A 23047-nucleotide genomic window follows, 5' to 3' on the forward strand; every position below is an offset into this window, starting at 1 on the left:
GCTGAGGTAGGAGGATCACTTGAGCCCAGGAATTTGAGGTTGCTGTGAGCTATGATGATGCCACTGCACTCTAGCCTGGGTGACAGAGCGAGATTCTGTCTAAAAAAAAAAAAAAAAGGAAAGGAAAAAAATAAATTAAGATTCTGAGCTCATACAGCCAATGAGTGACAGAGCTGCTCTTCGATCTAGGTTTGTCTGACTCAAAAGCACATGCTCCCTAAAGAAGACACCTAAACAAATCTGTTTCGCCTTAAAAATAACTCCACTTTCCCATATTTGACTTCATTTTCAAGCTGTCCATCTATAAAACTTTAAATTTCAATAATCTTTCTAGGTATGTGCAGAAAACCAGCAAAGGCAGCCAAAGGCAGAACTGGCCCCATCCCAGCTCCCCAATCCTAGCTGGCCCTCTGATCTACGGGTTCTGCATCTGCAGATTCAAACAACTGAGGATGAAAAGTATTGGAAAAAAAATAAGTAAAAAATAATAATATAACAATAAAAATAATATAAAATTTTAAATACAGTATAACAACTATTTATATAGTATTTACATTGTATTAGGTATTATAAGTAATCTAGAGATTTAAAATATATGGGAAGATGCCTGTAGGTTATATGCAAATACTATGCCATTTTTGTAGAAGGGACTTTAACATTGTGGATTTTTGTATACACAGCGGGGCCTTCCTGGAACCAACCCTCCCCCAAACAACAAGGGACAACAGTATATAGACACTCATTCACCCATACTTCCTCTGGCCAGACACCACATCTTAACCAAACAATAGAAATTAGGTAAAGCCACAGGTTATAATCAAATTCTCATCACTTTACCAATTCTCATCTAGAAGAGACTATTTAAAATTATACTTATTTCATGGAGTTAGTTTTAAAAGAACCATTGTGTCTAACAGTTTGAGGTCTTTTAGCATTTGCATAAAAAACACACCAAAACAATATAAGAATGAGACCATACCAAGCAGCCCACAGAAAGAAGCATGTGAAGCAACACAATTGTCACAATTGTGGCCAAGGCGATGCGCCGGTTATCCTCACGAACAGCTGGCCAAAAGGTCATTGCCAAGACAGATCCTGAGATGCCCAGGGCTATCATGACTAGAATCCAACGAACAGCTTTCTGGGGGATAATCCACAGTATCTGAAAGAAGAGAAAAGCAGGGAGGGAGGGGTCCTTTGGAGGCATTTCAGAGAGGCATTTGTTGATCCAGGCACATATGCTGACAAAGGCCCCGGAGCCAGTCAGCAGCGGGCCCCAACTGAAAAACTCTAGTTTTTCAGTACAGGCTGGAGAAACACCAGCAGCAGCATGCAGACTGAGGCAAATGCTTTCACGGCGAAGGCTCAACATCCTGTGAGGGCACTTGGCTCCCCAGGCCTCACTCAGGCTGAACTTCTAAATTCAAAGGGGATTTTTCAGGAGCACATGAGTGTTAGGCTGGAAATGATGATGCCTGGCCAAATTCACGGTTGAATTTTCATCCAAGATCAGAGCATCACTCAGGATCTGTTCCCCAAGTGTGGTACTTACTGCTGTGGGGATATAAATGAAGAGTGAATATCCATAGACGCACACGATCTCCAGAAACGAATAGGAAACGATGTTCATAACTTTGCTGTTTCTCCACACGAGGAAACCCCAGAGTGCGAGAGGAACCAGCCAGGCGTAGGCATAGATGATGGTGGCTGCTATGGACACTAAGGATGACAGGACACAAGTTTCAATTGCCATCATGCCTTAATGGACTATCAGAGCACTTCCGATACCTTACTGTGTTTATTTCCTAACATGTCGATATACTTCAGTGGACCATGGAATCATGTCCTACCGGTCTGTATTCCGAGCCTGGCACAGTACCTGACACATAGTAGGCACTCTACAAATGTTTACAGCACTAAAGAATCTTTAGCATTTCCCTTTGTGGTGATGACCAGTAGTCTCTCATACGGTTTTTATAATTCCTTTAATAAAAACTAATATTATTAAACAACTGAATTATGCAACTGAAATATTTCAGACGCTCCACTGCAAGTGTTTAAATCTGCTGAGCATTTCCATCAAATAAAAGCCAACTATCCCTTGGAAGAACACGTCCTCTTCCCTAGTATAATAAGAGTGGACGCTGATTTCTTAACCAAATTTATTAAACTGCTCTGGGTACAAATTAACTTGCTCTGCATGCTAATTAGAACTTCTTCTGTCCCTAAAATAGGAAGTTCCAGCTCACTGATGAATTGGTTGAAATATTCTCCAGTTTTACTTTCTTCCTTAAATAATTCTGCCTCTGTGGTGGAAATGCTATTGAGTGGCTCCTCAGAACAGCAATGTTCACTATATCACTGATTCGTTTTCCCGCTTCTGGAGTGGAGGATCATAAAGTTATGGCCAAGCCAATGGCACCAGCCCTTTCTACACAAAAATCAGCAGGTAATTCACTTACCTGCATCTTGGCAAGAACAAAAGCATCCCTGGCAATGATAGTCAGACTTTGGTTAAAACATGTGATTGTCCAAAACACTTTTAGCTCCCAAAGCAGTTTTTTCACATTGAGAACTCCCTCATTAGGCCAAATGTAATTCTGCTGATATACTGCCTTTTTCTTGGATAACTAAGGGAAAAGGAGGGTAGTACTACTATCACTTGCTGATCACCTCCGGGGCACTCAGTGCTTTACCGACAGGCAACGTAGTACAACAGTCAAGGGCACAGATTCTGTATGTAAACTCCATGGGTTCTCATCCTAGGCAAAGTAACTCTGGGTGGTGAGTTATCTAACTTCATCTGTTAAATGAGAATAAAAATTTATATTACCTTATAAGATTATTAGGAGAATTAAATGAATGCAAACAGGCAAGAACTATTCTAAATAGAACAGTGATTGGTAAACAATAAATGCTCAATGAAGAGTTAGCTTTTTATATTGTTAACTAATATGCAGATACATTATTTCATATAATCTGTATTTTCATTTTATTAAAAAAATTTTTTTTATTTTTAGAGATAGGGTCTCACTCTGTTGCCCAGGCTGGAGTGCAGTGGTGCAATTATAGCTCACTGCAGCCTCAAATTGCTGGGCTCAAGCAATCTCCCGAGTAGCTAGGACTATGGGTGCATACCACCATGCCTGGCTGATTTTTAAAATTTTTAGTAGAGATGGGGCCCTGCTATGTTGCCCAGGTTGGTCTCATTCCATGGCCTCCCAAAGCACTGGGATTATAGGCATGAATCACGGCACCCAGCCTATCTTCATTTTAGAGATGAGGAAACAGGATAAGAGAAGCTAAGTTGTGTGGTCAAGGTAACGTAATTAACAAGTTGGTGGAAGCAGAATCTGACCCCAGATGTGACTCATACCCTTTAAATGAAATGGAAAAATGTTTATTGATAGGGCCAATGACTGTCTTACTGGTACATACATCACATCACTCCCTGATACTGGGATGCCAGCCAAAGAGGATGAGAACAGATAAAGACCCTCCTGAGTCTCCAGATCCCCAGGCAAAGTGGGTCACTCCTTCTCCATCGATATACCAATACAGATCTCTAATATAGAAGTTAACACATACTATTTACAGCAATATTCATTTACCTAGTTTCCTTATCCACTGAATTACTTGAAGGCAGCATTTACATCTCATGGATAACATTTATTGAGTTAAACTCAAACCAAGGTTATTTGATAAATAGAGTTGGGACTGAATCCAGGTCTGACTCCCTGATGGAGAAGGAAAGAAGGGAAAGTGGGCATGGAAGGTCAGGGAAAGAAAAGAAGGAAGAATACTTGGATACTCATACTCTGCCACACACACACAGGCAAATACATATCTCCCTATACACACAGATATATATGTGTACATATTAATGCATGTGTATATATGTAGCAATAGTTAATATTTATTGAACTTTTTTGTACAAACCATTATTTTAACCTCTTTATATGTATCAGCTCTTTATTCTCACAATAACCCTACAATAGAAGTTTTTTCTTTCTTGATTATATTCACATTTTGCAGAAAAGTATTATTATTTCCACTTTACCAATGAGGAACCTGAGGCCAAGAGAGATGAAATAGCTTGTCCAGCAAAGTAGAAGCTAGTGGGTGGTGGAGCTGGAACTTGAAGCCAGTGGTCTCCTTCCAGAACCCGTGTTTGTCCCAGGCTACCTACAGCCTCCCAACATGAGAGCGGGCAGAGGGGAAGGCAAGGAACTGAGAGAGTGGTGCAGGTCAATCTCGTACTAGGCCAAACTTCCTCATTTCGGGGTGGCTGTCATCAGCAAGACCCTAAAAGCTGTTTTGTGTTTTAACTACTCAATACTGACACAAGAAAGGAAGTTTAAAAACAAGAATGTCATTCACAAGCCCATCACCAGCACACATTCACTTCTGCATTTTCCCTTCCAGACCTTGACCATCTGCAGACTTCTCTTCAACAAAGTTGCTAACAGAACGGGCACCAGTTTGGCCTAAGTTATCAGTTTTCCACATTGCTCTAGGTGCTTCGTGATTAGTGATTTCAGGCTATCCCAGCTAGCTGAGCCATCGCAACTTAAATATTAATAATAATGTCTCTATTGTTTCTAATATTTGGATAACACAAATAATGCTACAATGGAGACCTTTATATATACTCTTTTTCACGTATTTTGTAGATTTTTCTGAGAATAAATTCCAGTTGCTATTGGGCCTGGCCTTACAGCTTTCCAAAAGATTATGTGGATTCACAACACTGTGAATATACATAATGCCACTGAATTGTACACTTAAAATGGTAAATTTTATGTTACACATATTTTACCACAGTAAAAAAAAAAAAAAGATTATGTGGATTTCTATAGATGGGCAGTAGTCTCTGAGGCAGTAGGTATGCTGGAACCCCAGAACACAGAGAGCAGGGCTGCAGCACCCTGAGATGGGGCCCCAGGGCTCAGCGGGTAAAAGGAACTCACGGTTAGAAAGCGATGGCACTCAAACTTTGAGTCGAGCTATTCACCAACCTTTTTGGAATTCGGGCACATAATGGTATGTCTTCTCCCCCAGATGGATGAGGAAGTTGGAAAGATTCCCACTGATTGCTATGGCAAACACCAGTGTGGCACATATCCAAAAGGGGCCTGCAAAGGAAACCAGAACGTTCAGAAACAAGAAAATAAAGCACAAGCCTTTAGACTCTTAGAGGATAATTTCTTATCTCCCTCTCCCTATTCATGTAAGCAAGGGAAAATGAATTTTAGATGCCATCAACACTTGTTTAATGGGAATTTTCTTTTTTAAAAGGTCAAAACACAACTCGGTAATTAGCTGCCTTAAATATGGGGTGGGGGGGCAGGGATTTGAATCCAAAGGCCAAAACACCTTCTACAATTAGGGGAATAAAGACACTGATTTGTGTGTAGCTTCTTTTATTGGAGGATCACCAAAAAAACAAAAAACAAAAAACAAAAAAACAGGCATTTTGTTAAACCTTCCATCAGAATACATGAAGCAAAGACTACAGAGAAAAAATAAGTTAAATCAGACAGGTCTTTCTGCAGCATACACAAAGAGCAGAGCAAGCGGAACACCTGAAGGCAGAGTTAATTTAATCTACCAGTTCCCCATGGTTGTGTTTGACTGTGTGTATGTTTAAGGCTTTTTTTTTTTTTTTTAATGAAAAAGAAATACTCGTGCAAGTTGTGTTCCAAAGGTACAAAAGGGAATATTGAGAACAGCAAGCTTCCCTCCCTCTGTGCGCCCTGGCTCTTCCTTTCCCCTCCCAGAGCTATATATTTACATATAAATATATATATGTTTTTGCTCATGGTTCCTGGCTTATAGCTCCCATAGCCCTTGTTACAGTACACAGAATCTCTCTTTCCAATCTTCTCCTGCCCTTCTTTCAACTGCACCAGACAGGACTCTAATCTGACTGTGGGTCCTAAGACCCTCATTCCAGAGAGGGTCCTGCCCTAAACCCCGGAGGAAGGAATGCTGCACAGAGCCCAGGAAGAATCGGAATAGACAGGCCTTGCTGGGTTTAGATCATACCCTTTTTGTCCAATCACATTTCTACATGATTGTTAATCATGCCCATCGAAAGATGTCTCCAAAAAAGGCCCAAAAGGATAGGATTCAGAGAGCTTCTGGATAGCTGAACAAGTCACGGTTCCTGGAGGACGGCGTACCCCAAGAGGGCGTGGAGGCACCACACCCCTTCCCCCATACCTCTCCCTATGCATCCCTTCATCAGTACCCTTTGTAATATCCTTTGTAATAACCAGAAAACATTGTTTTCCTGAGTTCTGTGAGCTGCTCCAGAAAATTAATCGAACCCAAAGAGGAAGTCATAGGAACCCCAACTTGAAGCAAGTCACTCAGAAGTTCCAGAGGCCCAGACTTACCACTGGTGTCTAAAAGGAGGGGGGCAATCTTGAGGACTGAGCCCTCAACTTGTGGAATCTGATGCTACCTCCAGGTGACAGTGTCAGAATTCAATTGGAGGACACCCAGCTGGTGTCCACTGCTTGTTGGTAGGGAACCCCCTGCCCCGCCCCGACATTGGTCATGGAAGTATTCTGTGTTGATTGTTGTATTGGTGTGAGAGCACAGGAAAAGCACAGTTTGAGTATTTTCCACAAACACCACCGTAACCAGTTTCTGGTGAATCTTGCCAGAAATATTCGATTCACATGTAAGCGAACACATATGAGTGCAAGTGCACGTTTTATACAGATGATAGCATACATGCATATCCTGCTATGCACCTTGCTATCTTCACCTTATTATAGACTAGAGATTCTACCATAGCCACTCACAAAAATCAGTTTAGTCTTTTTTAACGATTATAAAATATTCCACTGAGTGGATGAGTACACCATGCTTTGCAAACCCCTTTCATCATTTGCTTGATTTCATGAACACTACCCTTGTCTCTCCCCACCTAAAAAAATACTATGTAGAACAAATATAATTTTTAAATTGAGAGATTTTAATACTTTTATAAATTTCATTTTTCAATGTCACTAATATTTTACAATACAGTTTAGGATGATTTCAGGTACCTTTACATAATACAAAATTAAGAAAATTATTTATTATCCTAGGAGGGATGACTAGAAGAAATAGATTAGTACTTTTCTAAGCCAAGCACTGGCCCCTGAAGGTGGGAAAGAGAACACAAGCAATCAACTGCGATGCTCCAAGAGTCACCAATATTAGCGTTCCACACATTGTCTGTTTACTTCACAAGACTGTAAGCTCTGCTGTAGCCAAGATGAAATCCCACCACGTATGAGCGCAAACAAACAAACAAAACCCCCACAACTGAAAAGCTTTATTGAATGAATTAACAAAACTGACTATGTGTTGTAGATGGGCTGAGATCGTCCAAGCAAATGACCACAAGTAGCCAAAATATTAATTCATAATACCCATATAACTAGAAAGCCAAGATTATCATATCCTATCAGTGATTATTTACTGAGTACCCATGACCTCTAGGCCCCAGGCTAGGTGCTGGAGACACAGTGATGTGCAACAGAGACACAGTCACTGCCTCTGGTGCACTCAGGCACACTGAGGAGACAGACAATAAAATATCTAAACTCAAGAGTTTTGAGGAGGGAAATACAGGGTGCCCATGGGAGCACACGGGAGGGCACCAAACCCAGAGAAAGTAGTGTCTAAGCAGAGATCTAAACAACAGCAAGAGTTGCCAAGTGAAGACAGAAGACTGGTCCAGGAAGAGGGAACAGCATGAGCAGAGAACCCAGAAGAGAAAACAATTCGAGGGTAAGGAAGTTTGAGGTCAGGAGTAGCCAGAGATTGGAGAGATGGGCCAGGGTCAGATCATGAAGGGTCTTAGAAGGGCCTGTTGAGTTAGGAATTTATCTTGAGGGCAAAAGGAAGCCTGGGAACTGGAGTGGTGGTGAGCGCCTATAGATCCAGCTACTCAGGAGGCTAAGGTGGGAGGATCACTTGAGGCCAAGAGTTCAAAGTCCAGTGTGCCATGACCTCGCCTGTGAATAGCCACTGCACTCCATCCTGGGAAACACAGTAAGACCTTGTCTCTTTAAAATAAAAAAAAAATGGAGGCCAGCATGGTGGTTCACACTTGTAATCCCTGTAACTTGTGACCTCAAGCAATCCTCCCACCTCTACTAAAAACAGAAAACATTAGCCAGGCATAGTGGTGTGCCCCTGTGGTCCCAGCTACTGGGAGGGTGGGAGGGTGAGGAGGGGCTGCGGCAAGAGGATTGCTGGAGCTCAGGGGGTTGCAGTGAGCTAGGATCACACCACTGTATTCCAGCCTGGGCAACAGAGAAAGACCCTGCCTCAAAACAAACAAACAAACAAACAAAAAAAACCAGTCTAGTATGGGGAGATATTTATACTGATTTAAAGACCTGTCCAGCATTCTCTGGCTGCACCATGCCCTAAGCTACCTAACAACCCTGGCACAAGAACAGCTGGAGAAACAATATTTTCAGATGGCCTGAAATATCAACTCCTGCCCACCCTACTATCCCTATCTGGCCCAATCTCAATAAGTCATCCTTCAGCAGAAGGTGGAAAACTTTCCTAGCACTTAGCATGCTTGTTCCCTTTGCTATTATCCTCTTTCCCTGCTGTATGCAACCTTCAAGGAAGCCCTATTGCTTAAGGACAAAATTCAGATTCCTCAGGTTGATATAAAAGGTTCACCAGATCTGGGCTCTGTAACCTCTCCAGCTACCAAGATAGGAAGCTTGGACACCAGAGGCATACGACACCCACTCATCCCAGGGCCTGCCATGTGCTTCATACTGCTTTCTCCCCCTTTCCTGCCAAATTCTTACTCTCCTTATAGGGTGGGGGTAGTAGAGAGCCTTAATTTAGTTTGTATTTATAATTAAAATGTCACAGTATGCATTTTTATATTATGAAATATTTCTAACATACAGAAAGGCACAACGAATTATTTTTTAAAAATGCTGGTGTACCTATCTTGCCACTTAAAAAAACTTTTTTTCCTTAGAGATGGGGTCTTCCTCTAGTTATCTGGGCTGGAGTACAATGGTGTGACCATAGCTCACTGTAGCCTCAAACTCCTGGGCTCAAGGGATCCTCCTGCCTCAGCCTCCCAAATAGCTAGGACTACAGGCACATGCTACCACACCTGGCTAATGTTTTTCTTTTTTGTAAACATGGGGTCTCATTATGTTGCCCAGGCTGGTCTCAAACTCCTGGCCTCAAGCAATCCTCCTGCCTCAGCCCCTCAAAACACTGGGATTTACAGGCATGAGCCACCATACCTGGTCTAAAAATCTTTTTAATGTTGTCATACTGTTCATATCCTTCTACAACATGCTTTTTTTTCATTTACCATTGTTCTGAGGTCTATCCATTTATTCATTTAAAAAAACTATGGAATTCCATGTATGAATACACCACAATTATTTATCCATTCTCCTGCTGATGGATATTTTGCTTGTTTCTAAATAATTTCTATTATAAGCAATACTGCTACAGTAAATAATATTCTTCTATATGTCATCTTGTATAAATGTGAGTTTCTCTAAAAATGTACATCTAGGAGCGGAAATCCTGAATCATTAGGATATGAGCATCTTCAAACGGCTCCAATTTGTGTACCAATTATATACTCACCAGCATTATACAGAAGTTCCCATTGTTCCACATCCTTGACAACACTTAGTATCAGTGTTTATGAAATCTGACTTAGTCAGTCATTCCGCCGCCCAAACCGTCCAATGGCTTCTCATTCAAGTAACAGCCAAAGTCTTACGTAGTCTGACCCTCCACACTATCTCTATGACCTCATGTCCTACTAGGCCCCCTCATTCATTCTCATCCAGTACACTGGTCTCTTCACTGTTCTTTGAACATACTATGCAAGCTCCTGCCTCAGGACCTTTGCACTGCTGATCCCTTTGCTTCAAACACTCTTCCCTTAGGTATCTACAAGAATCTCTCCCAATTCCTTCATGTCTTTACTCAAAATTCACCTTTTTAAAATTTCAAATTCATCCATCCACATAAACATTTCATGTTCTTCCTGCTTTAAAATTTTCACCTAAGTATTTGTTACTAAAAAACTCTATATTTTACTTTTCTTTGCTTATCGTTAAGCTCAATCGATAACAAACTGCCTAAAGGCAGAGGTTTTTCTGTTTTCACTGCTGTATCTCTAGTACCTAGAACAGTAAGTGCTCAATGTTTGTTAAATTAATTGAGTGAATGAACAAAAACAAGCCAACTTGTATTAACGTAATATGCTTGTTAAAATAACAGGCATAAATAAATACCTTCTTTTAGTTTTTATTTTCCTGATTACAGGTGGGGCTAAGCAGCTTTTCATGTATTTAGTGGACATTTGGGTTTCCTCTTCTGTAAATTGCCCACTTTCCCCCAGAGTTGCCTGTTTTATTTTTATAGTTTGTAGGAGTTCTAAATATACTCCTGCTTCTCGTCTTTTGTTGATTATGTGCATTGCAAATATTTCCCCTTGCCTGTGGCCTATTTTTCCCTTTGCTTATGGTTTATTTTGTTGTGTAGAAATTTTTAGTTGAAATGTACTCAAATTCATCAATCTTTTCTTTATCCTCTGCAGAGTGGCAACTTTCTCCTGATCGCCTTCATCCAACCCACCCTATAAGGCCTAGTCCTCTCTACTGTAAAACACTTCACTTACATTGTACTTCCTCCTTTTAACCATGTCAATGAGCTAATGAGGCTACCTGTGTCATGGAAAAGAAGTAAGCTTCGGGTTCAAACCCTGGCTTTGTCATGAGAGGCAGCCTAGCACAGTCATGAAGAATATGGATTATGAGCCACGGTGTTGATTTGAAAACTGAGCTTGGCACTTACTGGCTGTGTAATCTCAGGCAAGTTACTAGATCTCTGTGTGAGTCAGTGTCTTTATCTACAAAATGGGGATAATAATGGTATCTGCCTGATAAAGTTGGGGTTGTCACAAGGATTAAATTAGTTAAATAGGTTCTGCGCTAATAAGAGAGTCTGGCACATAATAAGCACCATATGTGTATGATATTACTGTCATTATTGCTAACTCTGTGACTATGGGCAAGTTACCCTCCTCAAGCCTCAGTTTTGTCTTTTGTAAGATAAGGCTACCTTGGAGTATGGGACTAGTACTAGTAAAACAGTGTTTATCTCCATGGTTGGCAGTTATAAGGTACTCAAAAGATGTGAGTTTCCCTTCTTCTCTTTGGTTCTAACTATTATGGCCTTATCTTTAAATCCTCAGCCTCCAACACAGGGCCTAGCTAAGTGCTCAAAAATTGTTTGAGCACCTGCCCTGTGCCAAGCCCTCTGCCAGGCACTGAAGGCATGGATTACTAAGACACAGAGCCTGCCCCTCAACAAGGTCTCAGGCTAGAAGAAAGAATGAATGAGACAGCTAGAAAGAGAAAACACCTTGACAACCTTTAGATGAGAGGCATGGGCCAGTACAATGGTTTTCATATCAGGCTCCCTGGAATCCTGGGAATTTCACAAAGCCCAAATTTCAAATCAACAGACACAACTGCTTTACTACTTATCATTTAGGATTGAGAATATATATCAATGAACCTCACTGAGCAGCAGATTCCGCATTTGAAAAGTGGGGATACTTTGCAAGGGGTTGCTGCAAGAAAGAAATATGACCAAGTACACATAGTCTCTGGTATAGCACCTGGTACAACAACAGCACTTGCTTTTCCCATCAAACACAGGCCACTGTTGCGGGTTCCCTTTCCTCAGGAGCACTGGGTGGACCTCTGAGTATTTCTCAGACAGCAGGGAGGTCAAGGATGATAGCCACCCCGGGCCCAATTCGGTTTCAGACTTCCAGTGCTGATGACCACACCCCAAGGGGAGCCAGCTCATCTGAGGGCAGAGCTGAAACTCAGCACATCAATAAAAAAGTGTGAGAATACCTTCTCCCCTACCACCAAATCCTTCATAAATTAAAATCAACAATCTCCTCTTAGTCAAAGTGATTTAATCTGTCTCAAGTTTGTAGTGTCATTTGAAGACTTTTAAAGGACATGCTAGTACTTATAATTATAATATTAATATAACACATGATAGCATCTTCCCAAAGATTGCTAAGTTGCAAAGGTTGCCACTGAAGCTCAGAAGAATCAAATCTTGCACACCCCACCAACAGTGCAATCCTCCAACTTTCTAAGCAACCCTCACACTCACCCAAGTTCAACTGAAACGTGGTAAAGAATCAAGTCAGCACTACACATACCATAGAGATCTGGATTGCTGCGTATATATAATCTCACAAAGTTTTTTCCAGGTATCGGCAAAAGAGACCCTTTAATTCTGTCAAAGACCTGGAAAACAACATAGCGGTGATTCTACTGAAGATTTTTTTTTTAAGCTTAATAAATTCAACTTCTACAAAATTGAAATTCAGTCGGAACTTTTATGATAGTATTTTCAAATGCTAATAACCCTTTACTTTTGCAAGACCATTTCCAGTGTATAAAGGCTTTCACATTATTCAACGGTTTAACCATAGAAGAAACAAGTCTCCATTTCACATAAAAGGAAAGGTGATAAGTGCACATATAGGAAAAACATTCATCAGGTGTCGGGCAGATGGGAGCAGGAGGGGCTGGTACATACACACATAACGAGTGTGATGTGCACCATCTGGGGGATGGACACGCTTGAAGCTCAGAGTGGGGCAAAGGCAATATACATAACTTAAACATTTGTACTCCCATAATATGCTGAAATAAAAAAAATGTAAAAAAATAAAATAAAACTTATTTAAAAAAAAAAAAAGGAAAGGTGAAATTGGTTTACAAACCTGGTAAGTGTCCACATCAAAGAATGTTTGATAGTATTCAAATGTCCAGAAGGGGGAGCTTTTCTTCTGTCCAGCAAGTAACTGTCAGAAGTAAAATAAAACATAATGAACACAGAAGCAATTTTCTAATTTCAGTTGCAGAGAGAGAGAGGGAGAGAGAGAGGGAGGGAGCTGATCTAATGGAAAACCAAAATGTATGAAACACCAGGCTATTCTGCATTTATTAACCAACTCTGAAATAGCCAACACTCAATTCTCAGCCTGATATAAAAACAAGCATCAGTTTTTTTAAAGTCACACCAAAAGGGCTGGGCCCGGTGGCTCACACCTATAATCCTAGCACTCTGGGAGGCCGAGGCAGGTGGATCATTTGAGGTCAGGAGTTCGAGATCAGTCTGAGCAAGAGCGAGACCCTGTCTCTACTAAAAATAGAAAGAAATTATCTGGACAACTAAAAATATATAGAAAAAATTAGCCGGGCATGGTGGTGCATGCCTGTAGTCCCAGCTACTCGGGAGGCTGAGGCAGTAGGATTGCTTGAGCCCAAGAGTTTGAGGTTGCTGTGAGCTAGGCTAATGCCACGGTACTCTAGCCCGGGCAACAAAGTGAGACTCTGTCTCAAAAAAAAAAAAAAGTCACACCAAAAGGGTTGAAATCCTGGTCCCTCTACTGAGGGGAGCTTCAGCAAATCCAGACACTAGACTCCTCTTAGGCTCAGCTCCCTGATCTAAAAAGTACAGCTGGGAACCTATAATCAGGGCAACCTGAATCTACGCTGCTGGGTTGCAATCTTCAAACTCAGCCCAAATAAACTCTCTACTTATATTAAAAACAAACAACAAAAATACAGCTAACAAGATCTACCTCACAGGATTATAGGGCAGATTGGATTCAATAGTATACAGAATATGTATTATGTACAATAATATATACACATACACACACACATAAAGGCAGTCAGTATACATGTCTTTCTCATCTGTCCAAGATCCTTCCTACTATTGCCTCCTAAATTCTCAAAAATCTTTTTACTTAAACCAGGTGAAATAAATAAATTATCAAGAATCTGACGTACTGGCTCACTCAGTACAAAAAACATTACTGCTCTGACAAAAAAACCAAAATTCCAATTTCGAAGAGGCACCTGAGGAGGGCCATGCCTATCCCAAAGCACAGCTCTTCTACAGCAGAATGCAGGCCTATGCCAGGAATCCTGACTGCCACCTGCAGGTACCTGAAGAGGATTCATACAGCAAAAGTACAGGTGGACTCTGAGCAGCTTCGCAGAAGGGCAGGTGCTATGGGCAGATAGTTTTTACTCATTACAAAAGAAAAAAAAATTTCACAATTAAAGTCCAACAGTGAACAGTGTGTTTCTGGAGGTATTCAAGTTTTTCTTGCTGACATACCAAGAACAGTGTTAATATCTTGGGAGAGAGGCTGAAATGGAGGACCCTGAAGGTTCTTTCCAACTCTAACACTACAAGATATTGGACATGGGAGCCCCACATTCCATAAGCAAGGCTCTCTGTCCCACCACCCCAGGTCCCCCCATCAGTGTCCTTCCCATGGACAACAATGGGCTGCCTGCCTGTTTCCCCCACCAAGGCAGAGGTCATGTGTCACTTACCTTTGTATTGTCACTGCTTGGCACTGTACCTAGCACACAGTAGATAGTGAATAAAGGCATGGACAAGCCTTAAAAAAAATCTTTCTTAAAAAAATTCAAAAACAATTTCAAACCTCAGTTTTGTCAGAGTCATCATTTCCCAGTAACTCGTCATCCTCTTCTCTCCCTGAGCCTCTCAGGGGTCCTGGCTGATGTTTAGGGGTTTCATGAGGATCCTCAATGCTTATCGTGGTGGCATCTGGGTTTGCTGCTAGAGAAGTGGTTGCATCACCAAATTCTGAAATCAATTAGAGCACAAAGACCTCAGGAACCTCACCCACACGAGAAATGCTATACTTTTAATTTAATGACAAGCTGTTACAGCTCCAATTTTGCTATAGACCCCACTTTATACAAATGGCAAAAGGTCTGAAAAAATCTCATCTGGAAATCAATCTGACATGAAGACAACAGAATTTGGAGTCAGACCTAGATTTTAAGTCTGGCTCAGCTTACTAACTACATGAGCCTGAGTAGTTAACCTCTATAAACTTCAGTGTTCTCATCTATACAATGGGGAGAATAATATTTCCTTTAAGGAATTTTAGGAGAGTTAGGAAGATTAAGTAAAGTCCTAAACTTCTCTTCAAGTTCAAAATTTTTAATGGAATTCATTTTTCCAATAAGTCCATACAATCACTATAGAAAACATAGGGACAAAAGTGAATGTGGAAATCAGAGAATAAAAATCATTCTTAGTCCCATCACATAATGGCAAACACTATTAATATTTTGGTATAATTCCTCTTCTTTGCATAGTGAGATTCATGCCAGTGATGATCATCCATTTGTTCACCAAATATTTACTGCATGCCTACAGTATGCCAAGTACTGATCTAGGATGTGATAATACAAAATAAACAATTTTGTATCCTGCTTTGTCTACTGAGGATTACATATAAAAATGAATTTTTCATATTATAACAGTCTCTAAAATGATCATTTATGTGACTGTGGAATATTCCTTTGGTGAAGACTTTATTACAAATACACAAGAAATATGTCTGTGTAGAGAGTTTTTTGGGGTATAGCCTTAGGATGAACACCTATCACTGTGATCACTAAGTCCAAGGGTGCAAACCATTTTCAAGGCTCTTGAATCACACTGCTAAAACTGCTTTCCAAAAGAACCTTACCTATTTATGTTCACCAGCAGTGATTGAGACTTTCTGTCTCTGAGCATCCTAACATACTTTATTTAGCTGCTCTTGAATAAAAGTAAAGGCAGCTCTGAACCTTTGAAGGCCTAAGAAAGAGTACCAGCACGGTACCATTATAACAATACAAGCATGGCACAAATCCTAGCCATGGGATGGGGCTCTTGGATAACTGAGCTCATTCTCATTGCCTCTCAGCTATAGGACAGTTTTATGGAGAAAACTAGAGTGACTGAAATCAATCAAGCGGCTAATATGTAACAATTACTGAAGCCTCAGTTGCCAGTGCTGGGGTTGTTTAAGCAGCTTGAGGCTCCAGAGTGAGATGGTCCTTGTCTTGGTAAGGCTCTAACCACTCAGTAGTTCCGTGACCTTGGGCAAATTACTCCGTATCTCTGAGTCTCTGTTTCTTCAACTATAAAATGTAGATAATACCTACCTCACAGAGATTGTGACGATGCTATGAGATAATAAAAATTGTTAAATTGTTATAGCTACCACTTACTGACTGGATACGGAACTGGCATTTAAAAAGATGGTCACAACTTTGCCAGAGGGAATCAGACCAAGGAAGATATACTTAAGTCACATATTTAACAAGCAGTGGTTTACGAGGGTGAAGGGCACGCCAGCAGGAAGAACAGAGAGTGCCACTTTAGAAGTGCGAAGGCCAATACTCATCTCATTGATGGGATCAGGAAAGGCTTCTTGGAGAAGATGCCATATGAAGAGGATCGCCAGAGGTGCTGGGGATGGCGTCTCATGCAACAAGAAGGAAATAAGCAAGACCCGAAGACGCAAAGTATGCTCCATGTTAGAGGGACAGCAGATGGAATAGTTTGATTGGAGTGCAGGGTGTGTGTGTACCTCTAACACGGTGACTCTTCACAAATTCCGCTCTGTATTGGCTATTCCTAACCATCTCAGCTCCTTGAGAGCAAGACTGGTACGTGTCTTATTTCTGCCATCAACATTCTCTGCTTCTACATCCTGGAATATCCTCAGCTAGCTTTTGCCTCTTTTCCTTTCCTGATACAATGCCTTCTACTTGAAAGTTCCCAAACTCCACTTTTTCATCTAACACTACCAATTCCTTATCAATGAAGCCTTCCGTGATCCCCATAGCATCCTGTGTTCTTTTCTAAAGACCCAAGTCCTTAACATAGTTTATAAAGCCCTGCATGAACTGTCACCCGCCTCCTCTCAAGCCTCACCTTGTGTCAGTCTCCCCTACCACCTGTGATCTAGAACACAAGCCTTCTTTCAATCCTTTGGGAAAAATATTAAGTAAATTTTTCTCCCTCAGCAGGAACTTTGCATGTGCTGTTCTCTACACTTGAACTTTCTCACACTGTACTCCTAGACAGGATGGCCAAGGAAGGCCTCTCTGAGGAGGTGAGATTTGAACAAAGCAAAGGAGCAAGCCATGCGGCTACAACTCCTAATGAGATGGGAGCTACTAGGAGGTTTTTAAAGAATGGTGTGATCTGACTTAGTTTTAAAAGGACTACTCTGGCTGCAAAGTATAGGCTGTAGAGGGGTAAGGAAGGAAGCGGGAAGACTAGTAGGAAAAAAGGGCTATAATTCAGACAAAAGGTGATGGTGACCTTGAACATGGTAGGAAGAGTAGTGAAGGTGGTAAGAAGTTGTCAGACACTAGATGAATTTTGAAGATGGAGCTGACAGTACTTGCCAATGAAGTAAACTTCTCTTTAAACATCCTATCTTTTCCTCAGATATTAGACAACATAAGCTGTGACACCGACTGCCTGGGTTCAAATCCTGGCTTTAACACTTACTAACTGTGTGACCATTAGGCAAATCATTTAATTTTTGTGTGTCAGTCTCCTTCTTGGTAAAACAGGGAGACTAAAATAACTATTTCAAAAAGTTGATATAAGGATTGAGTTATTTATAAAGCACTTAAAACAGTGCCTGACATATAGTAAGTGCTACGTAAGTGTTAATAAAACAAATAAGCATCTCAATCCTTAGTCTACATCAGGTTCTGGGTTGTAAGTACTAATATCGCCCTGAACTTTTCCTCCAGCACTTTTATAGTTTGCATAATAGGTATATATTTCTCTTTTTAAAAAACTTATGAGTTGTTTATTTCTGGCATTTTATTTTTTAATTTTTAAAATTTTAATTATTATGGGTACACAATAATTATATAACTTTATAGGGTACATGTGATATTTTGATACAGGCATACAATATAGATTAATCAAATCAGAGTAATTGGGGTATCCATCACCTCAGGCATTTATCATTTCTTTGTGTTAAGAACATTCCAATTCTATTCTTTTAGTTATTTTAAAGTACACCCTAACTTATTGTTGATTATAGTCCCTTTGTTTTTTTTTTTTTTACTCTTTCTTTTTTTTTTTTTTTTTTTTTTTTTGAGACAGAGTCTCACTCTGTTGCCCAGGCTAGAGTGAGTGCCGTGGCGTTAGCCTAGCTCACAGCAACCTCAAACTCCTGAGCTCAAGCGATCCTCCTGTCTCAGCCTCCCGAGTAGCTGGGACTACAGGCATGTGCCACCATGCCCGGCTAATTTTTTCTATATATATTTTTAGCTGTCCATATAATTTCTTTCTATTTTTAGTAGAGATGGGGTCTCGCTCTTGCTCAGGCTGGTCTCGAACTCCTGAGCTCAAACGATCCGCCCACCTCGGCCTCCCAGAGTGCTAGGATTACAGGCGTGAGCCACTGCGCCCGGCCGATTATAGTCCCTTTGTTGTGCTACCAAATATTGTTCATCCTATCTAACAAACTATATTTTTACACCCATTGACCACACCCACTTTATTCTGCCCATCCCTGTTACCCTTCCCAGCCTCTGGTATGCATCATGATAGCTATATATATTTAAATGATCATTTAATATGTGAATGTCCCCCCCCCCCCAACAAGATTTAGAGCTTCATGGGGAAGAAACACTATTTGGGCTGGGCACAATAGCTCACACCTGTAATCCCAACACTTTGGGAGACCAAGGAAGGTGGATTGCTTGAGCCCAGGAGTTAGAAGGGCTGCAGTGAGCTATGATCATGCCGTTGCACTACAGCCTGGGCAACAGAGCAAGACTCTGTCTAAAAAAAAAAAAAAGAAAGAATGAAAGAGAGAGAGAAAAAGAGAGAGACAGAAACTGTTTTGTTCACTGTTCTGTCCCTGATAGAACAATTGTCTGGTTCATGGTCACACTCATGAGATACTTATTTATTCAATGAAAGAATGATCTGATCACATTTCCTAATTATCTTTTTACACTTTTATCTACTCCACCAGTGTATAAACTTCTTCATCTTTTTATCTCTAGTATCCATTACAGTTCTGAGCATAAAGTAGGTGCTCAACTAAAGCAGGAACCGTATAAACATTTTCTGTAATCACTGTACTAAATTTATGATACCCGTTACCAATCTGAAGGGTTATTTGGCAAAAAAAAGAACAGCTAGTGTGGACAAACAGGAAAAATCTGGGTGTGGCCAGTCTTTCACCAAGATGTTTGAAATAATATTCTTTAATGGAGAAGGCAGGACAGCAACGAAAATATGTTGCTGTAACTGTGGAAACAGTATCATAAACATAAAGATGGGCACCCAACTGATGTACCTTCAAACTGCAATTCATCTACAGCTGCCATTCAGCCAGTGGGTCTTCTCCCAATTATGAGGAAGAAAATTTGCAGGGGTCTAAAAGGAAAAAATAAGTAAGCATAATAGGATAACAGAATAAAATATCCACAAACAAATCTTATTTCGTGTTAGAAATGGTATTGGTTTTCCTTGCCTCCTTTTTCAGTGGGGTTTGATAGGTTTATACAAAGATAACCACTGAGCATCAGATAATAATAAAACTGTTATAAAGAAAGTGAGTTATTTATAACTCACTATGGGTCCAGAGGTTCCAATCAATCACACTAACTGTGTGAACGTTTAAAGACCAGGCACAACCTGGAGATTGAAGGGGAGGAAGGAGAGGCTGAGGTTTGAGAGAGGTGATGGGGTCAGTGAAGAACAAAGGCAGTTCAGCCCAGCCAGTGGTTAAGGGCACAGGCTCTGGGATCAGACAGACCTGGGTTTGATTCCCGATTCTGCTGCTTCTCTGCTGTGTATGCGCTCCTCGGGGCCTCAGTTTCCTCATCTGTAAAATGGGTTCATAATGGTACCTACTCACACAGTGTGGGGCCATTAAATCAGTGCGTGTAAGACGCTTAGCGCAGAGCCGGGCAATTAGTTTAGGAGGAGGCGCTGGAGTGTTGGCGACCCTGCAGCCTGGGACACGGCGCAGCAGAAGCAGTGTTTGGGGAGAGGAGCTGGGCCGCAGCGGCCCGGCAAGCAGGAGACCCTGAGCCCCTTCAGTCCCAGACTGGCCCCGCAAATCTGGCCGCCTCACCTCGCGGGGCTCGGCTTCCAGCGGGTCCGGGAAGGCTCGAGCCCTAGATGCTCCCCGCAGGTTCTGGTCCAGCCCAGTTGCCGGAAGCCGGAGATCCGGGGGGCGGAACTTCTCCGCCTCCTCCGGGCAGAGCCCCGCCTTCTTAAAGAGGCCGCAGCTCGCGGAGAAGGCGCTCCCAGAGACCCCTGCGGGCGGCGGCGGACAGGGCCTTCCCCTTTCTGCCCTCCGCAGGGTGAGCCTCGCGGCTTTATGTTTTGGGGTTTTTTTTTTTTAAGAGGGGGTGTCTTTCTCAGTCGTTCCGGCTGGAGTGCAGCGGCGCTGTCACCGCTCGCAGCAATCGCGACCTCAGGCGAGTTGAAGCGACCCTCCCGCCTCGGCCTCCGGAGCAGCTGGGACCTCAGGCGCCACCACGCCCGGCCTCGGGTTCTTAAAGAGACAGGCGCAGCGGGCGGCATGGCGGGTCGCTGTGCGAGGCCGCCTGCGCTCGCCCGGCTCCCGGAGGCGCAGAGAATTCTCTGGGGTTTGGGCTTTTCTTAATGTTTATTTATACCTCTTTTCTTACGGAAACATAAAATAGGGTAATGAAAGACGGTAGTAAAAAGGAAAAAAGGTCACCCGGGTCATCATTCCCCCAGTTTCTTTCGGCGGTTAAAGTGTAACCGGTGAGGGAGTGTTGAGTCAATTACGTTCTGTGTTTGTGAATGAGTGATCGAGGGCAGGATGAGGTCCGTTCTTTCGCGCACCCCGAGTAAGAGGCGATTTGCCCCTTCACTCCCGGCTATTCTCCTTGGGGGGCGGGGCTCAGGGGAGGGGCCTGGCAGGGATGGGCCACGCTCTGTGACCTCCATGGCATCTGACCGCCACCTCAAATATGTCAGGGGCCCAGTAAGCGACAGCGGGGTTTCACTGAGTGGACCTGGTGAGAAACCTTGTGCCCTGCCTCCTGCCTTTGCCTGGTTGACGCCTGCACATCCCTCAAGACTTTGGGGACGATTTCCACCTCCTATGGGAAGCCAGCCTTTGCCTCCCAGGACTTCTTTTGCTCCCGCGGTTTCCTGGGTTTGTCTCTACTGTGGCAGTACTCACCCCGAATTGTTTTTGTTTGCCCGTCTTTGCCAGCCTGTGAGCACTTTGAGGGCAGGGACCAGGAATGATTCTGGTCTTCTGGGTCCCCAGTCCCCAGCGAAGGGCCGCGGGCACACAGTAACTGCTCACTGAAGGCTAATACAAAGTGAACAAGTTTTTGCTTCACAGTTCACTCAAGATGGAACCTGTGACTTTGGCCTCACCATACTGGGCCCTTGTGGCCAATTGGGAAGACTTTACATCTGACCAATTTAATTGTAAAGAATGTGCAACAGGAACACATGACCGTGGGATCCACTGGTCTTACCATGTAACTCAGTCACCCAGAAGTAGACGGCCTAATAGAATGGTGGAGTGGCTCGTTAAAGGCACAGCTAAGGCCCCAGCTTGAGGAAAACACTCAGGGGATTGGGGCATTGTCCTCCAGCATGTAGTACATGCACTAAACCAACGGTTTATAAATTATTCATAATGGTGCTTTGTTCTAACTACCCAGCATACATGGATCTGCAAACCAAGGGGCAGCACTTCTTACTATCACTTTCAGTGAAACCCACTCATGGAATTTGTGCTTCCTACCTCACAAGCTTAAGTTCTGCTTGGGTTAGAGATCCTGGTTCCTGGGGACAGGGGAAAAGCAGAGAGAACACTTCGACTCCACTGACAGTTCCACTGAATTGGAGGCTGTAACTACCTCCTAGGCATTTTTGGTTCCTGTGCCAGGGTATCAGCAAGTAAAAAAAGGAGTGCTACAGGTGGGGATCATCAACCCTAATTACTTTAAGAAGTTGGGAGGAATTATGTCTGTAATTTAGGGGATTCACTGGGCATCTCCTGGGACTTCCACACCCTCTGATAATGGTAAATGGGCAATTGCAGCAACTATAGCCTGACAAGGGCATCTAAGGGCTCAAATCACTCCTGGACGAAGGTCTAAATCAATCCAAAGTGCTGGCTGAGGGGGAGGGAAATCTAGGACAGGTATTGGAGGAGGAAAATGATGCATATTAATTTTGGCCTTGGCACCCCTTGCAGCAGTAGGAAATATAATTTGTTTTAATCACCTTTTCATACCAATTCTTTGCAGATTGAGGCCAGCCTCTGCCATGAAAGGGACTCTGAGATACTAGGCTTGTTCCTTCTCGATCTTAGGGAAGCAGTGAGGATATCTTGATAGCACAAAAGTGGAGTCGTCATATTACAGAGTGGGAGCTGATATACTACAAGGCACAAACACACATGTAGATAGCATCAGACAACTCTCATGCACAACTTCAGATCTCTTTGGCCTCACCGTCTTGTTTTCCAGTCACCTGTGCCATGACCAGTTCTCTGTAGGCTCTGACCAGCTTCTCACAGGTGCTGCCTGACAGCACATCATCTCAGGGCCTCTCCACTGGAACCCTCCTGGTGTCCACACATGTTCCCTGGAAGCGTGGGGGAGTTAACAACCCATGGGGCAAACTTGACAGATGGAGAATAGGAGCCCATGGATACATGTTTCTCACTTTTCCTCTAGGCAGATGGTCCTGAGATCCACGTTATACAGTTTCTCAGATGTCTGCAAAAGTGGCATCTTGATGCTGTGTCTTTGTCTTAGCTCTCTCTCTTTCCCTGCTTCATTCCCTCATCCTTCACTCCTGGTCCATCTGTTAGTCAATTTATATTTCTAGCCTTTATCATGCTAACTTGATGGAAACTTAATCGCACATAATTCAGGGTCCTCCCCTTTCCTTGGGTTCCTATCTAAGTTCCTAGGGGCCTAAGTGGCCAAAGTTTTAGGTGAGGCCCATTTGGTCCTTGGTATCTTCTCTCTACTTGGACATCCCTGGGTCACCCATGGCCCCCTCATTTGGAGGACCGTTGAGGATATATTCCTACTCCCTCAGCATAGCCTCTTCA

General features: G+C 42.5%; 1 protein-coding gene across 5 annotated transcripts in view; it reads right to left on the reverse strand.

Annotated features, from left to right (window-relative positions):
• YIPF1 (Yip1 domain family member 1) overlaps nucleotides 1–20293 on the reverse strand; it is a 35375-nt gene extending 15082 nt beyond the window's left edge. For 2 of the 5 annotated variants that reach the window (XR_011234503.1, XM_069477961.1), the window contains exons 1-8: nucleotides 20060–20292; nucleotides 19277–19356; nucleotides 14576–14739; nucleotides 12833–12913; nucleotides 12263–12350; nucleotides 5019–5135; nucleotides 1553–1719; nucleotides 980–1162 (exon numbers count right to left, since the gene is read on the reverse strand). Coding sequence is in view for 3 of the 5 variants with exons in the window: in XM_069477961.1 (XP_069334062.1) it covers nucleotides 980–1162; nucleotides 1553–1719; nucleotides 5019–5135; nucleotides 12263–12350; nucleotides 12833–12913; nucleotides 14576–14739; nucleotides 19277–19307 (831 nt within the window). In the remaining 2 variants the exon portion in view is untranslated. Of the gene's footprint in view, nucleotides 1–979; nucleotides 1163–1552; nucleotides 1720–5018; nucleotides 5136–12262; nucleotides 12351–12832; nucleotides 12914–14575; nucleotides 14740–19276; nucleotides 19357–19588; nucleotides 19808–20059 lie in introns of all 5 variants that reach the window. The other 3 variants (XR_011234504.1, XM_069477963.1, XM_069477962.1) reach the window with 3 other exon arrangements.
• Between the last annotated feature and the right edge of the window lie 2754 nt (nucleotides 20294–23047).

This window comes from Eulemur rufifrons, chromosome 8, assembly GCF_041146395.1.
Source record: "Eulemur rufifrons isolate Redbay chromosome 8, OSU_ERuf_1, whole genome shotgun sequence".
In the NCBI taxonomy this organism is placed as follows: Eukaryota; Metazoa; Chordata; class Mammalia; order Primates; family Lemuridae; genus Eulemur; species Eulemur rufifrons.